At 44.5% G+C, this 15586-nt stretch overlaps 1 protein-coding gene across 1 annotated transcript; it reads right to left on the bottom strand.

Moving 5' to 3' along the window:
• Window positions 1-950: 950 nt before the first annotated feature.
• Window positions 951-4608, bottom strand: c26h15orf48 (chromosome 26 C15orf48 homolog). The gene is made up of 5 exons (XM_041175127.1): window positions 4454-4608; window positions 4272-4328; window positions 3489-3577; window positions 2572-2632; window positions 951-1470 (listed from the first exon to the last, which is right to left on the bottom strand). Exons 2-5 carry the CDS (start codon window positions 4308-4310, stop codon window positions 1402-1404), a joined length of 258 nt encoding a protein of 85 aa, XP_041031061.1. The 5' UTR covers window positions 4311-4328; window positions 4454-4608; the 3' UTR covers window positions 951-1401.
• Between the last annotated feature and the right edge of the window lie 10978 nt (window positions 4609-15586).

Here is a 15586-nt window from a genome sequence, read left to right as displayed (position 1 = left end):
CCCCCCCCCCCCCGTTCCAGGGCAGGAAAATGTAAACGTTCGGATTCATCTCCTGCCACATGTTTTCAGCCAAGTCAGATGAACGTTCTGAGAGTGAATCTCACCATCCAGATAATCCTGGGTCCTCCTTAAATTTATCCAGCATCCTGGCAACTACTGCACTCTGGGGTAGTGAATTCCACAGATTCACGACCCTTTGAGAAAAGTAATTCCTTCTCATCTCTGATTTAAATCTACCAGAAACTTGCTGATTAATAAGAACAGGTAAAGCACAAGCATTTCAAGTCTGCAGTCCCTGTCATTATCCCATCAATGTGCATTGATCATCGATGACTGCACATCCTCCTGTGACGATGCTGGTACTGACAGAGAGAAGGCAGTGATCTGGAGTAGGACAGCCTCATCAAATTGGGGACCTGCTGTCTCCCAGGATTAGTTGCGTGTTGAAAGTTGATGAATCTGATGTGGGTTTATAACAGTTTTGGTGTCTGCTGCTGGGTCAGGAAAGACTTTCCAAAGTCACATCTTTTTGGGTAGAACAATAGGAGTTTGGAACCTGGGCTGACTTTATTAGTGATGATCATTTCACAGTCTCTATCCAGTCCATTTAGGAATCCTGCTGCTATGCACTCTTCAATCAGGAACAAAAGGTTTTCTTGCTCATTGGGGCAATGTGTCCATTTCTGTGCCTGGTTATAAACAGGGAGTTGTCTTCACAACCAAAAAACTGTTTGATTAATTTGCTACGAGATTGGTCGATGATGATTCTGACTCGACACAGGAGGTAGGGCCAGGGGTACGCGGCCAGGTGCAGGGGTACACGGCCAGGTACAGGTATACTTGGTGTATACAGGTGTGCACAAAGAGACTCTTTATTTACCTAGAAATCTCCAGGACAAATTATTAACCATACAAAATTTTCTATAAAATACAAAATGCTTACTATCAAATAAACAGCCAATGGTTTATTTGTGCAGTTTGCGGAGGGGAATGAGTTAGTGATGAAGAATAAAAATCATCTCAGATGTGAGATACAAAACAGTGCTCTTAAGATCTAATTTTGCATTTAATTACACACTCTGATCACACTTAAATTATATGTTGTTTATTTTACAACAATGTAATAGTTTATATATTTTATGGGTAGGAATGATTTCAATGTCTGAAGACACAGATGTTGCTCCTCCACCGCCCAGTGGAGATTCACCCTGAAGATAGAGGTAGGAGTGGGGGGAGGGAGAGAGACAAGTGGGGAGGGGGTGTAAGCATACTGGAATATTGATGATTTGTGACGAAATCCTAAAATTGTAGCAGAAACGTCTCTGCGCTGCTCCAGTCAGAATTTGGGCAGATGTAAATCAGTGAACCGCTCAGTGCTAACATCACCAATAATCCACACGCTCATTTGGTGTAACGTTTCAGCATCTGAAGCTCCTCCACTGGCTCCCATTTCTGGTCGATAGTCATTAACTGCATGAGGAAAGGAGAGACAAGCAAAGGGTTTTACTGTCTCCAACTCTCAGCTCTTAATCCAAACATTTTATCAGATCTTTACAACACAAATGATACTGGCTTTAAAAATACTGACTATTCTTGGTTGTCACTCAAACAGCCTTAAATCCCATTTCCAATAGGTTAATGAAAGAAAATGGAAAAATACACAACTTCTTTTAATGTCCTGGTGAATCTGGGTGGGTTTGGGGGAGGTGGGGCAGGTAAGTGGAATATCATCCTGGAGATGTGCTTGAATGAGCAGAGGTTCCTCAGCATTTAACCCATCAACGGGATTAGAGTTCACCCTTCCCATAACAATGTGAAAGGTCAGCTCGAAATAATGTGCAAAGTGAAAACTTTGGCCTCTCTCTCCTCACAACACTGCAAATTCTCAATAAGGTTCATTTTAAATGGAGTATGCTGCAGCAAGGGACATTCTGAATGACTGGTCACAACTCTCTACACTGATCATTCATTTTTAATCATCTCGGATTTTCTCGATCCATGCGTTTCATTCTCCTCACAGACTGGGGCGAGGTGCACATGTATTTCAATTTTTGTCTCAGTTGAAATTAAATTAAAAGTAGATATGTAGATATTTTAGGAAATGTGTTGGGACTTTGTGAACATCCTCATCAATTGAAATTTCCAGCACCAACTGGATCCTGAACATGGGTAGAGGAATCAGCAGATAAATTAATTTATTAGGCACTGCCTGAGCGAGTGAAATTAGCAGATTTTGGAGAGATGGTCACAGAAGGAGAAAGTCTCTATGACTCTCATTTACTGCCCATTCAGTGGTGTGAGCTGACAGGGGCAATGCTGGGCCCCTTACCTGGGGCACGAATGAGCAACATCAGCTTGCAATCCTGACTCACCAGTAAGCTGTTTGCCAGAATTCTCTTCAATTTATTTGTCACTGTGATTTGCAAATTTCTCTGGGCTGCTAATGTTCAGTCCATACTCTTCCTTCCCTTTGTCTATTATTGCCTAATGTTGGGTTTTGCCCTGAATCACACACTTTGGGAATGGACTGGCTCATACCCAGCATCAGAAGAACGAGAGTTCATCACATACCTTCTGGGGTTTCTTGGGGTCCACATTCTCCCAGGGAGTCGGGTTCCCTGTTTTATTGACTCTACAACAGGTGAAAACAACATTAGAAATTGCTAAGAACCAGTTTATCAGTATTTTAAAAAGTGATTAGATCTCAGTCTAGTTTTAGACTGTGTCCTTCTCATTCCTGAGTGCTCTCTACACACTCACCCAGTCTCATCCAAACCCAGCAACACCCACCCACCACACACACCCCCACCCAATGGTTCACCCACCCACCACACACACCCCCACCCACCCACCACTCACACCCCCACCCAGCAGTTCACCCCCACCCACCACTCACACCCCCACCCAGCAGTTCACCCACCACTCACACCCCCACCCAGCAGTTCATCCACCCACCACACACCCCCACCCAGCAGTTCATCCACCCACCACACACACACCCCCACCCACCCACCACACATACCCCCACCCAGCAGTTCATCCACCCACCACACATACCCCCACCCAGCGGTTCACCCACCCACCCACCACACACCCCCACTCACCACTCACACCCCCACCCAGCGGTTCACCCACCCACCCATCCACATACTGAACACACAAGCCTGTGTACATCCACAATGAGCACACTAACGTACACAGAAACATCACTTTCATATACAAACACAACAGGGGCATAAACATTGCTCAGAGCTCCATGACTTTGCAGTTCACAATTTGCAACAAGCTGGGTCTATTCAATTTATAAAATATATAATTACATTTCTTCCCTTTTCCTGTTTTGTTTTATAAAATTCAAATACAAATTTACAGGAAATCAGCCGCTCCGAGTGAAACAGAGAAATAAATGGTTAACAAAGCCGAGTGACGGAGAGGTTTCTGAGGCCGGGGCATGTAACTCCTGGCCCCGGGTTCAGTGGATCCCTTACATGACATCAGTCTTGGTGGCGAGGAAGTAGATGGAGGTGCCGGTGCCCGCTGATGCGGCGGCGGTCATTAGAGCCACGATAGGAATGAGCTGGACCGAGGGAGAGAGAGAGAGAGAAATTTACTCAACAAAATAAACTACCACAAGTAACAGAAAATAACGTCAAAAAATAACAACAACAAATAATAAACCAATTTGTGTTTGTTCTGAGAAATGATTGCAACAAAAATTAGAAATGGGGGCTTTGAGCCAGTGATTGTAAGAGAGATGATCAGTGAGAGAGAGCACAGAGTCAGTCCCATTCACCCACTGCGCTGCTCATCTCCCTCCCTCAAACGTCCCATCCAATTCTCCTTTGGAAATTACAGGAGATAATTAATAATAAATCAACATGAAGGGAGAAGCGATGAGCTTTGGAGAAAGGGCAGGTGTAGGTCACCGTTCTAGAGTTTCACTTGTCCCCGGGGCGGGATTAATATTACAGTTGAGAAATGTGAGCGCTGGTATTTTTTTCCCTCAGTTCAATACCCGAGGCAGCGCCGGACAATCAGGAATGTTCAACGATAAATTTAACAGTTGGAATTTTATTTTAAATTAACGGTTTCTAACAGAATTCGCAAAATCCGTTTCTTACTGAAATTAAATTAATTTCTAAAATGTTGGCGTCGCCACTGAAATTGAATTAAACAGTTTCAGGTGGAATTAATTGAGACGATAATTTAGAGAAAACTTTTGTTAAAGAAACGGGGACTCGAAACAATTGGAATGTGAAATAAATTCTCACCTCTTTCCTCTTTCGGAGCAGCTCGAAGAAACGCAACATTTTCAGTCGGTAAAATGTCTGGTTATTGAAAAATAGAAACAAGAAACGCTCATTACTTTATTACAGTTATCTGCAGATTATTGGCAGCTTTATATTAATTTGGTAACTATTTATAAACAATAACAACAGGAAAGTTTGTTTACAACTGTCTCAGCTCTTCTCCAGGCAAAGCGAACCAGTTGAGCTGTAAAGTTTTCTGCTTCCGGACTCTCTGATGTATTTAATATCAGCCCAGGTAGGTCGCCTCTCCCATCACGTACACAGGAATCAGCAGCAAATCGACTAATATCGAGAGCGAAAGGCACAATGACGGGGATCCGCGAGCTGCTGTCTCAGTGCGCTCTCTGCTGGCAACAGCTGGAATGGCACAGAAACCCCGGAAAGAGAGAGAGAGACAGGGAGAGTGAGTGAGACAGACACAGAAAGAGAGAGAGAGAGAGACAGAGTGATTGAGTGAGACAGAGAGAGAGAGAGTCGGAGAAAAAGAGAGACGGGAGAGAGAGACAGTGAGACACAGAGTGAGAGAGAGTGTGAGACAGACACTGAGAGAGTGTGAGACAGAGACACTGAGAGAGTGTGAGACAGAGAGTATGTGACAGACACAGAGAGGGAGAGTGAAACTTTTTACTTAATTCTTTTGAAGGGTCATGAGGACTCGAAATGTCAACTGTACTCTTCTCCACCGATGCTGCCAGACCTGCTGAGTTTTTCCAGATATTTTTTATTTTTTGTTTTCCATTTATTTGATCATTTTGTTTACAAAGGGAATAAGAAAATGGCAGGGAAACTAAACAAAGAATATTGATGGACTGTCCATCACCAGAAATTGAGACAGAGACATCCTATTTTCAATCATTTTTCCCAACACCGTCACCTCCCCCACCCCATCCCCACATCTGTCAGTTGTTCATGTTGTTCTTTCCAGGGTGCTTACCCTTGACCGGATATTATCACATTCTGTTTTCTGACCTTAATGCCACCATCAGCACCTCCTTTAGACAGTATCAGTATCATTAACAACCCTTTGACCTTTTGTTTATGACATCTCTGGCAGTCTCTCCTTTGCCTCCACCTATCGCTGGCCTTCTATCCAGCTTCACCCACTCCACCCCCCTTAAACAGTATAAATTTCACCACATTTTTACTTCTCTTTAGCTCTCAAGAAGAGTCATACAGACTCGAAACGTTAACTCTGTTTTTCTCTCCACAGATGCTGTTAGGCCTGCTGAGTTTTTCCAGCATTTTCTGTTTTTGTTTCAGATTTCCAGCATCTGTAGTATTTTGCTTTTATCTTAAAGACTTTGTGTCTGTCTTTACAGAGGAAAATGCTAAAAACGCCCCATAAATAATGGAGAATCAAGGGACCAGTGTAAACAAGGAACTGCAAGATATTAATATTAGTAAAAAAAAAGTAGAGAAATTGATGGGACTTAAAAGTAGATAAACCCCCTGGACCTGATGATCTACATCCCAGAGTGCTGAAATAGGTGGCTGTAGAGATAGTGGATGCAATGGTGATCATCTTCCAAAATTCTATGGATTCTGGGATGATTCTTGTAGATTGAAAGGTGGCAAATGTAACCCCACTGTTTAAAAAAGGAGGGAGAGAAAAAACGGGGAACTACAGATGTGTTTGCCTGACATCAGTAATAGGGGAAATGCTAGAATCTATATTAAAGGATGTGGTAACAAGATATTTAGAAAACAATGGTAAAATTGGCAGGTTCAACATAGATTTATGAAACGGAAAGGGATGTAATTAGCAGAATAGATAAGGGGCAACTGGAGGATGTGGTATATTTAGATTTTCAGAAAGCTTTTGATAAGACCCCACACAAGAGGTTAGTAAACAAAAGTAGGACACATGGAATTGGGGAAATATACTGGCATGGATAGATAACTGGCTAACACATAGAAAACAGACAGAAGGAATAAATGGGTCATTTTCAGGTTGGCAGGCTGTGGTTAGTGGGTACCGCAGGAATCAGTGCTTGGGGCCCCAGTTATTCACAATCCATATCAATGATTTGGCTGCAGAGATTAAATGTAATATTTCCAAGTTTGCAGATGACACAGAGCTAGATGGGAGTGTGAGTTGTGAGGAGGATGCAAAGAGGCTTCAAGGTAATTTGGAGAGGCTAAGCGAGTGGACAAAAATCTGGCATGTGGCATATAATGTGGAGAAATGTGAGATTACCAGTTTGGTAGCAAAAACAGAAATACAGAGTATTTCTTAAATGGTGAGAAGCTGGGAAATATTGAGCTTCAAATGGACTTGGGTGTCCTTGTTCATGAGTCACTGAAAGCTAATATGTAGGTACATCAAACAGTTAAGGCAGCAGATGGTATGTTGGTCTTTTTACAAGAGGATTTGAGTACAGGAGTTAAAATGTCTTACTGCAATTCTGTAGAACCTTGGTGAGACCGCACCTGGAGGATTGTGTGCCGTTTTGGTCTCCTTACCTAAGGAAAGATATACTTGCCATAGAGGGAGTGCAATGGAGGTTCACCAAATTAATTCCTGGGATGGAGGGATTGTTCTATGAGGAAAGATTAAATAGACTGGGCCTTTATTCTCTGGAGATTAGAAGAATGAGAGGTGATCTCATTCAGACATACAGAAATTTTACAGGGCTCAACAGGATAGTTGCAGGAAGGATGTTTCCCCTGGCTGGGGTGGGACAGGGGGTCTAGAACCAGGGGGTACAGTCCCAGCATAAGGGCAGGCCATTTAGGACTGAAATGAGGAGATATTTTTTCACTCAGAGGGTGGTGAATCATTGGAATTCTTTGTCCCTGAGGGCTGTGGAGGCTCAGTCATTGAGTATTTTAAGACCGAGATTGATAGATTTTTACATATTAAAACATCAACAGATACAGGGATAGTGCAGGAAAACAGTGTTGAAGTCAAAAATCAGCCATGAAGTCACCGAAGGGCAGGGTGGGCTCTAAGGGCTGAATGGCCTACTCCTGCTCCTATTTCTTATGTTCTTAACTCCTCCTTTAATCCTTTCTACTAATTACTTTAAATCTATGGTCCCTGGTTATTATTAGTCGTCCCAATTTCTTTGCTCCTCTCACCCATTCTAATCTGTCTCTCTCTCAACTTACTGCACTCCATTCTCTCAGGTCCAACCCCAACAATGTCATCAAACCCGCTGACAAGGGTGGTGCTGTTGTTGTCTGGCGCACTGACCCCTACCTCGCAGAGGCTGAACGTCAACTTGCAGACACTTCCTCCTACCTCTCCCTGGACCATGACCCCACCACTGAACATCAAGCCATTGTTTCCAGGACTGTCACTGACCTCATCTCCTCTGGAGATCTTCCTCCCACAGCTTCCAACCTGATAGTCCCCAACCTCAGACGGCCTGCTTCTACCTCCTACCCAAAATCCACAAACAGAACTGTCCTGGCAGACTGATCGTGTCAGCCTGTTCCTGCCCCATGGAACTCATTTCTCGTTATCTTGACTCCCTGCTCTCTCCCCTTATCCAGTCCCTTCCCACCTACATCCGTGATTCCTCTGACACCTTACGTCACATCAACAATTTCTAGTTCCCTGGCCCCAACCGCTTCCTCTTCACCATGGACGTCCAATCTGTCTACACCTCCATCCCCCACCCGGATGGTCTGAGGGCCCTTAGCTTCTTCCTTGAACAGAGGCCCGAACAATTCCCATCCACCGCTACTCTCCTCTGTCTGGCTGAACTTGTTCTCACACTGAACAATTTCTCCTTTAACTCCTCTCACTTCCTCCAAATAAAAGATGTGGCTATGGGTACCCACATGGGCCCCAGCTATGCCTGTCTCTTTATGGGGTATGTGGAACATTCCTTGTTCCAGTCCTACTCTGGCCCCCTTCCACAACTCTTTCTCTGGTACATCGATGATTACTTCGGTGCTGCTTCGTGCTCTCATTGGGACTTGGAAAAATTTATTAATTTTGCTTCCAATCTCCACCCCTCCTACATTTTCACATGGTCCACCTCTGACACTTCCCTTCCCTTCTTTGACCTCTCTGTCTCAATTTCTGGTGATAGACTGTCCACCAATATCCATTACAAGCTTACCGGCTCCCACAGCTACCTCGACTACAGCTCCTCACACCCCGCTTCCTGTAAGGACTCCATCCCATTCTCTCAGTTCCTTCGCCTCCGTCGCATCTGTTGTGATGATGCTACCTTCAAAAACAGTTCCTCTGACATGAACTCCTTCTTCCTTAACCAAGGTTTTCCACCCATGGTCGTTGACAGGGCCCTCAACCATGTCTGGCCCATCTCCCGCGCATCCGCCCTCATGCCTTCTCCTCCCTCCCAGAAACATGATAGGGTCCCTTGTCCTCACTTATCACCCCACCAGCCTCCGCATTCAAAGGATCATCCTCCACCATTTCCGCCAACTCCAGCATGATGCCACCACCAAACACATCTTCCCTTCACCCCCCCAGTGGCATTCCGTAGGGATCGTTCCCTCCGGGACACCCTGGCCCACTCCTTCATCACCCCCTACTCCTCAACCCCTACCTATGGCACCACCCCATGCCCATGCAAAAGATGTAACACCTGCCCCTTCACTTCCTCTCTCCTCACCGTCCAAGGGCCCAAACACTACTTTCAAGTGAAGCAGCATTTCACTTGCATTTCCCCTAACTTAGTCTACTGTATTCGTTGCTCCCAATGCGGTCTCCTCTACATTGGAGAGACCAAATGTAAACTTGGCGACCGCTTTGCAGAACACCTGCGGTCTGTCTGCAAGAATGACCCAAACCTCCCTGTCGCTTGCCATTTTAACACTCTACCCTGCTCTCTTGCCCACATGTCTGTCCTTGGCCTGCTGCATTGTTCCGGTGAAGCCCAACGCAAACTGGAGGAACAGCACCTCATCTTCCGACTAGGCACTTTACAGCCTTCTAGACTGAATATTGAATTTAACAACTTTAGATCTTGAACTCCCTCCTCCATCCCCACCCCCTTTCTGTTTCTTCCCCCTTCCTTTTGTTTTTTTCCAATAATTTATATAGATTTTTCTTTTCCCACATATTTGTTATTTTTAAATCTTTTATGCCCTGCTAGTCTTTCCACCCCACCCCCCACTAGAGCTGTACCTTGAGTGCCCTGCCATCCATTCTTAATTAGCACATTCGTTTAGATAATATCACCACCTTCAACACCTCTTTGTTCCTTTGTCTGTGACATCTTTTGATTATCTGCTCCTATCACTGCTTGCTTGTCCCTACAACCACACCCCCGCCCCCACCTTAAACCAGTTTATATTTCACCCCTCTCCTAATATTCACTCAGTTCTGTTGAAGGGTCATGAGGACTCGAAACGTCAACTCTTTTCTTCTCCGCCGATGCTGCCAGACCTGCTGAGTTTTTCCAGGTAATTCTGTTTTTGTCACTGGTTATTGACCTGTTAGAGGAAATAAATCTTTTTTTATCCATTTCTTCTAGACCCCTCATAATTTAATACATCTTAATTAAAAATCTCCTCAGTCTCCTTGGTTCCAGGGAAAACAATCCTAGTTTAGCCAATCTTTCCTCAACTAAAATTCTCCATTCCTGGCAATATCCTCATAAATCAAGGCCCCTGCATTTAGTCTAAATCATTGATATATATCACAAATAGCAAGGAAGCCAGTACTGAACCCTCTGGAACCCCCTTGGAAACAGTCTTCCAGTCACAAAAACACCCATCAACCATTACTCTTTGCTTCCTGCCTCTGACCAATTTTGAATCCAACTTGCCACCTTCTCCTCGAATCTCTTTACTTTGTGACCAATCTGCCATGTGGGACCTTGTCAAAAGCCTTGCTGAAATCCTTGTGGATTATGTCAATCACACAACTCACATCTACTCTCCTGTTATCTCCTCAAAAAATTAAATCAGTTTAGCCAGGGATAACCTTAGCAAATCCATGCCGACTGTCCTTGATTAATCCGACTTGGTCCTTGATAATCGACTCCGGTCCCCATGAAGTCTTGGGTCATCAGGTCAAACTTGGGCAAGGAATCCTCCTGATGATTACTACATATTGCCGCACCTCGCCTGCCCTCCCTCCCCCTCCTCTCCGCTGATGAATCAGTGCTCTTCTATGTTGTACACTACTTGGAGGAATCACTGAGGATGCAGAATGTACTCTGGGTGGAGGACTTCAATATCCATCACCAAGGGTGGCTCGTTAGTGCCACCACTGGCCGAGTCCTAAAGGACATGGCTGCTAGACTCAGTCTGCGACAGGTGGTGAGGGAACCAACAAGAGGGAAAAACATACTTGACCTCATCCTCATCAACCTGCCTGCCACAGATGCATCTGCCCATGACAGTATCAGTAGGAGCGACCACTGCACAGTCATTGTGGAGACCAAGTGCCGTCTTCACATTGAGGATAACCTCCATCGTGTTGTGTGGCACTAGCACTGTGCTAAATGGGATAGATTTCAAACAGATCTAGCAGCTCAAGACTGGGCATCACAGAGGCGCTGTGGCCATCAGCAGCAGCAGAATTGTACTCTACCACAATTTGTAACCCCTTGGCCCGGCATATCCCCCAATCTAGCATTACCATCAAGCCAGGGATCAACTCTGGTTCAATGAAGAGTGCAGGAGGGCATGCCTGCCAAATAACATAAGCAGCAAGTGATACACAGAGCTAAGTGATTCCACAACCAACAGATCAGATTTAAGCTTTGCAGTCCTGCCACATCCAGTCATTAATGGTGGTGGATAATTAAACAACTCACAGGAGCAGGAGGCTCCACAAATATCCTCATCCTCAATGTTGGAGGAGCCCAACACATCAGTGTAGGAGATAAGGCTGAAGCATTTGCAACAATCTTCAGCCAGAAATGCTAAGTTGGTTGATCCATCTTGGCCTCCTCTGGAGGTTCCCAGCATCACAGATGCCAGTCTTCAGCCAATTTGATTCACTCCACGTGATATCAAGAAATGGCTGAAGGCTATGGGTCTGACAATATATTCTGGTAATAGTACTGAGGACTTGTGCTCCAGAACTTGCCACGCACCTAGCCAAGTTGTTCCAGTGCAGCTATAACACTGGCATCTACCTGGCTATGTGGAAAATTGTCCAGGTATGTCCTGTACACAAAAAGCAGGACAAATCCAACCTGGCCGTTTACCACTCCATCTGTCTACTCTCAATCATCAGTAAAGTGATGGAAGCAGTCATCAACAGTGCTATCAAGTGGCACTTGCTTAGCAATAACCTATTCACTGGTGCTCAGTTTGGGTTCCGCCAGGTTCACTCAGCTTCTGACCTCATTACAGCCTTGGTTCAAACATGGACAAAAAAGCTGAACTCCCAAGGTGAGGTCCCTTGACATCAAGGTTGCATTTGACCAAGTGTGGCATCAAGTAGCCCTAGCAAAACTGGAGTCAATGTGAATCTGAAAACTCTCCACTGGTTGGAGTCATAGCTAGCGCAAGGAAGATCAATCATCTCAGCTCCAGGACATCACTGCAGGAGTTCCTCAGGGTAGTGTTCTAGGCCCAACAATCTTCAGCTGCTTCATCAATGACCTTCCTTCCATCATAAGGTCAGAAGTGTAGATGCTTACTGATGATTGCACAATGTTCAGCACCATTCGCGACTCCTCAGATACTGAAGCAGTCCACGTCCAAATGCAGCAACACCTGAACAATATCAGACTTGGGCTGACAAGTGGCAAGCAACATTCGCGCCACACAAGTGCCTGACAATGACCATCTTCAAGAAGAGAGAATCTAACCATCACCCCTTGATGTTCAATGGCATATTACCATCATTGAATCCCCCACTATCAACATCCTGGGGGTTACCATTGACTCAAAACTGAACTATACTAGCCATATAAATACTGTGGCTGTAAGAGCAGGTCAGAGGCTGGGAATCCTGTGGCGAGTAACTCATCTCCTGACTTCCGAAACCCTGTCCACCTTCTACAAGGCACAAGTCAGGAGTGTGATGGAATACTCTCCACTTGCCTGGATGAGTGCAGCTCCAATAACACTCAAGAAGTTTGACAGCATCCAGGACAAAGCAGCCCACTTGATTGGCACCCCATCCACAAGCATTTACTCTCTCCACCACCGATGCACAGTGGCAGCAGTATGTACCATCTACAGGATGAAGTGCAGGAACTCACCAAGGCTCCTTTGACAGCACCTTCCAAACCCACAACTACTGCCACCTAGAAGGACAAGGGCAGCAGACACATGGGAACACCACCATCTGGAAGTTCCCCTCCAAGCCACTCACCATCCTGATTCGGAAATATGTTCTCGTTCCTTCACTGTCACTGGGTCAAAATCCTGGAACTCCTTTCCTAAAATCACTATGGGTGTACTTACACCACATGGACTTCAGTGGTTCAAGAAGGCAGCTCATCGCCACCTTCTCAAGGCAATTCCCTAATGGACAATAAATGCGGGTCTAGCCTGTGATGCCCACATCCCACAAATGAATTTTTAAAAAATTGTGACTTTCTAAATGCCATCCCTTAGAATTTTGCTCCAATAATTTGCCCGCTGCCAAGGTTAGGCTGACTGCCTAGTAAGTACTTGGTATATTTTGTGCACCCTTTGTAAACAAGGGTATAATGTTAGTAGTGCCTGAGAACCCCACTTGAAGCCAAGGAGGATTGGAAAATGGTCAGAGCCTCTGCTGTTCCCTCCCCTGCTTCTCATCTGTACTGGCAATTCATCAACACTCAAAGATGTTAAATACCTTAATATTTTCTCTCTGTTAATCTTATCCAATATTTCCCTCACCCTATCAACATCTACATATCTCCCTTTATTGTGAAGACAGTTGTAAAGTATTAAGAACCAAGAACACATCTTCCAACTCCACACACAGGTTACCTTTTTAATCTCATTAGTCCAAAGCTTTTAAATACATAAAGAGCAAGAAATAATTATAAAATATCTTTGGGTTTTCCATGATACTTGCTAATATATTTTTTTCATTTTTAACGTCACCCATAACTTTCTATACACAGGAACAGGAGTTGGCCATTTAGCCCATCGAGCCCATGCCACCGTTCAATTAGATCATGGCTGATCATCTACCTCAATGCCACTTTACCCGCGCTACCTCCATATCCCTTGATGTCACTCGTCTCCAGGAATCTGTCAATTTCTGTTTTGAACATGCTCAATGATTGAGCTTCCACAGTCCTCCGGGGTACAAAATTCCAGATTCACCACCCCGAATGAAGAAATTCGACCGTATCGCAGTCTTAAATGGCTTGTCCCTTATTCTGGGACTCACCAGCCAAGGGAAACATCCTTCCTGCATACATCTGTCATGTCCTGTAAGAATTTTGTTTCAATGGGATCGCCTCTCATTCTTCTAAACTCCAGAGAACACAGGCCCAGTTTCCACAATCTCTCCTCAAATGACAATCCTGACATCCCAAAGATTAGTCTGATGAACTTCCGCTGCACTTCCTCCATGGAAAGTATATCCATCCTTAGATAAGGAAACCAAAACCGTACACAATACTCCAGATGCGGTCTATGTAGATTTTCTGTCGTATCGAACACTTATAACGTTTCCCCTTTTTTGCCTTATACTACCCTGTATAGTTTATGTCAAATGGCTGGAGAGGGGTGCAGGGTGAGCATGTTGTATTCATATTTGGGAGTCCTACCCTTTTTATTTATGAGAAAAAATATTCGTTCTGCATCTTTGTCTCATTCTTGAATGCATCTCACTGTTGTGACACTGATTTACATTAAAGTAGCTGTTCCCAGTTCACTTTAGCTAAATCACATCTCAACTTAGTGAAATTGGCCTTTCCCTAATTGAGAACTTTTACTTTTAGTTATGAAAAAGGACTAAGATAGACTATATTAAATCCAACTTGCATAATGTTCATTACCCAAAACAATGTTCTCCCACTGATACCCCTTCCACCCACTCAACTTCATTCCCTAGAACTAAGTCCATAACTGTCCCTTCTTTTGTACTAGCTTCATTGTTTTCTGGATGCATTTTAATAATTATCCACTCTATATTCCTCTTCTATGGGTTTTATCCCAGTTAACATTAAGGTAGTTGAAATCTTCTGCTATTTACTGCACTGATTTCTGCACTTCCCAGCAATTTGCTGACATATTTACTCTTTTCCCTGTTTGGGGTCTTATAGTACACTCCCAGTAGTGTAATTGCCCTCCCCCCCCCCCCCCCCCCTCCCTCTGTTTAATCGGTATGGTTTCACTTTGATGCTCCTTCCTATCATCCCTCCTCAAAGCTGATTGTAACCAGCATCCCTTTTATACCCCATCCAGTCTGAAAACCCTACCTCCAGGAGTGTTGAGCTGCCCATTCCTGCCCCTCCTTAAGTCACGTTTGAGTGATAACTATATTAAATGCCATTTTGTCATCTGCCTTAATCACTAAACTCTTTGCTCCCCTCCTTCTGAATCAATGCTCAGGTTCCCATCCTCCTTCCGAGCTGGGTGTTTGCCACTTGTTCCTCTATACACCCCTGCATAAACTGCATCAGCCAATGCACAATCCTCAGTTCCTGCCTACATGACAGGATTCTTCTAACCATCTCTCTCCAACCTCGATTCCCAAGACATTACCAGACCCAGCGGAAAAGAGGGGCAAGGATAATTATGTGACTTGAATGGCAAAAACATGTTACGTTTGTCCCCATGAGCCAGGGTAAAAGGTGAGTTAAATGGAGTCAGGTCACAACCGTAATCTAACCGAATGGTAGAATGGTCTGAATAGCAAGCTCCTATTTTATGTCCAACATAAAACATTTTGATTTGTAGATGGGATCAGCACATTCTCTCTCTGAACTGAGGCTCTAACTTCCTCCATATTTCCCCTGGCAATTTCCAGCAGAATATCTTCAAAAGGGACACACCTGGTTGTTTAAGTGACAATACTGGGAAACATCTGAAATGAAGGGTCAACATGCCACAAAGGGTTGAAACAAGATGTAAGTGGGATATCCAACCTTGGCATAGCTGATATTTGAGTTTGACCCATCAGCCTTACACTCATCGATCTTCACTAGCTTCTCTTTCCTCAGCAAATCCACTAAATCACTCCAGTCTTTCCCCAATCTGTTTTTTTCACTCTGCTTGGCTGGGCTACACATTCACTGCTCTATCACTAGTGGCACTGGCTCCAACTCCTCTTTCCCCTAAACCAAGTTGGACCTCTTTCCATCTTCAAAAACTTCCTTAAAACCCATCTCTTCAAACTCTCAGCCAGTTCGCCCAACTCCTCTCTCTGCAGGTTTGATACGTCA

The sequence above is a fragment of the Carcharodon carcharias genome, chromosome 26 (genome assembly GCF_017639515.1).
Source record: "Carcharodon carcharias isolate sCarCar2 chromosome 26, sCarCar2.pri, whole genome shotgun sequence".
Taxonomy (NCBI): Eukaryota; Metazoa; Chordata; class Chondrichthyes; order Lamniformes; family Lamnidae; genus Carcharodon; species Carcharodon carcharias.
The sequence above is the reverse complement of the archived record's forward strand: the minus strand, read 5'-3'. Positions and strand labels throughout refer to the sequence as shown.

What these genes read in the sequence shown, in the direction of transcription:
- c26h15orf48 (XM_041175127.1), bottom strand. Translation starts at nt 4,310, where the DNA reads ATGTTGCGTTTCTTCGAGCTGCTCCGAAAGAGGAAAGAG. An exon ending in TGCTCCGAAAGAGGAAAGAG is followed by an intron (nt 3,578 to 4,271) that starts GTGAGAATTTAT and finishes CCCTCGGTCCAG; the next exon opens with CTCATTCCTATCGTGGCTCT. An exon ending in GCCACCAAGACTGATGTCAT is followed by an intron (nt 2,633 to 3,488) that starts GTAAGGGATCCA and finishes CACCTGTTGTAG; the next exon opens with AGTCAATAAAACAGGGAACC.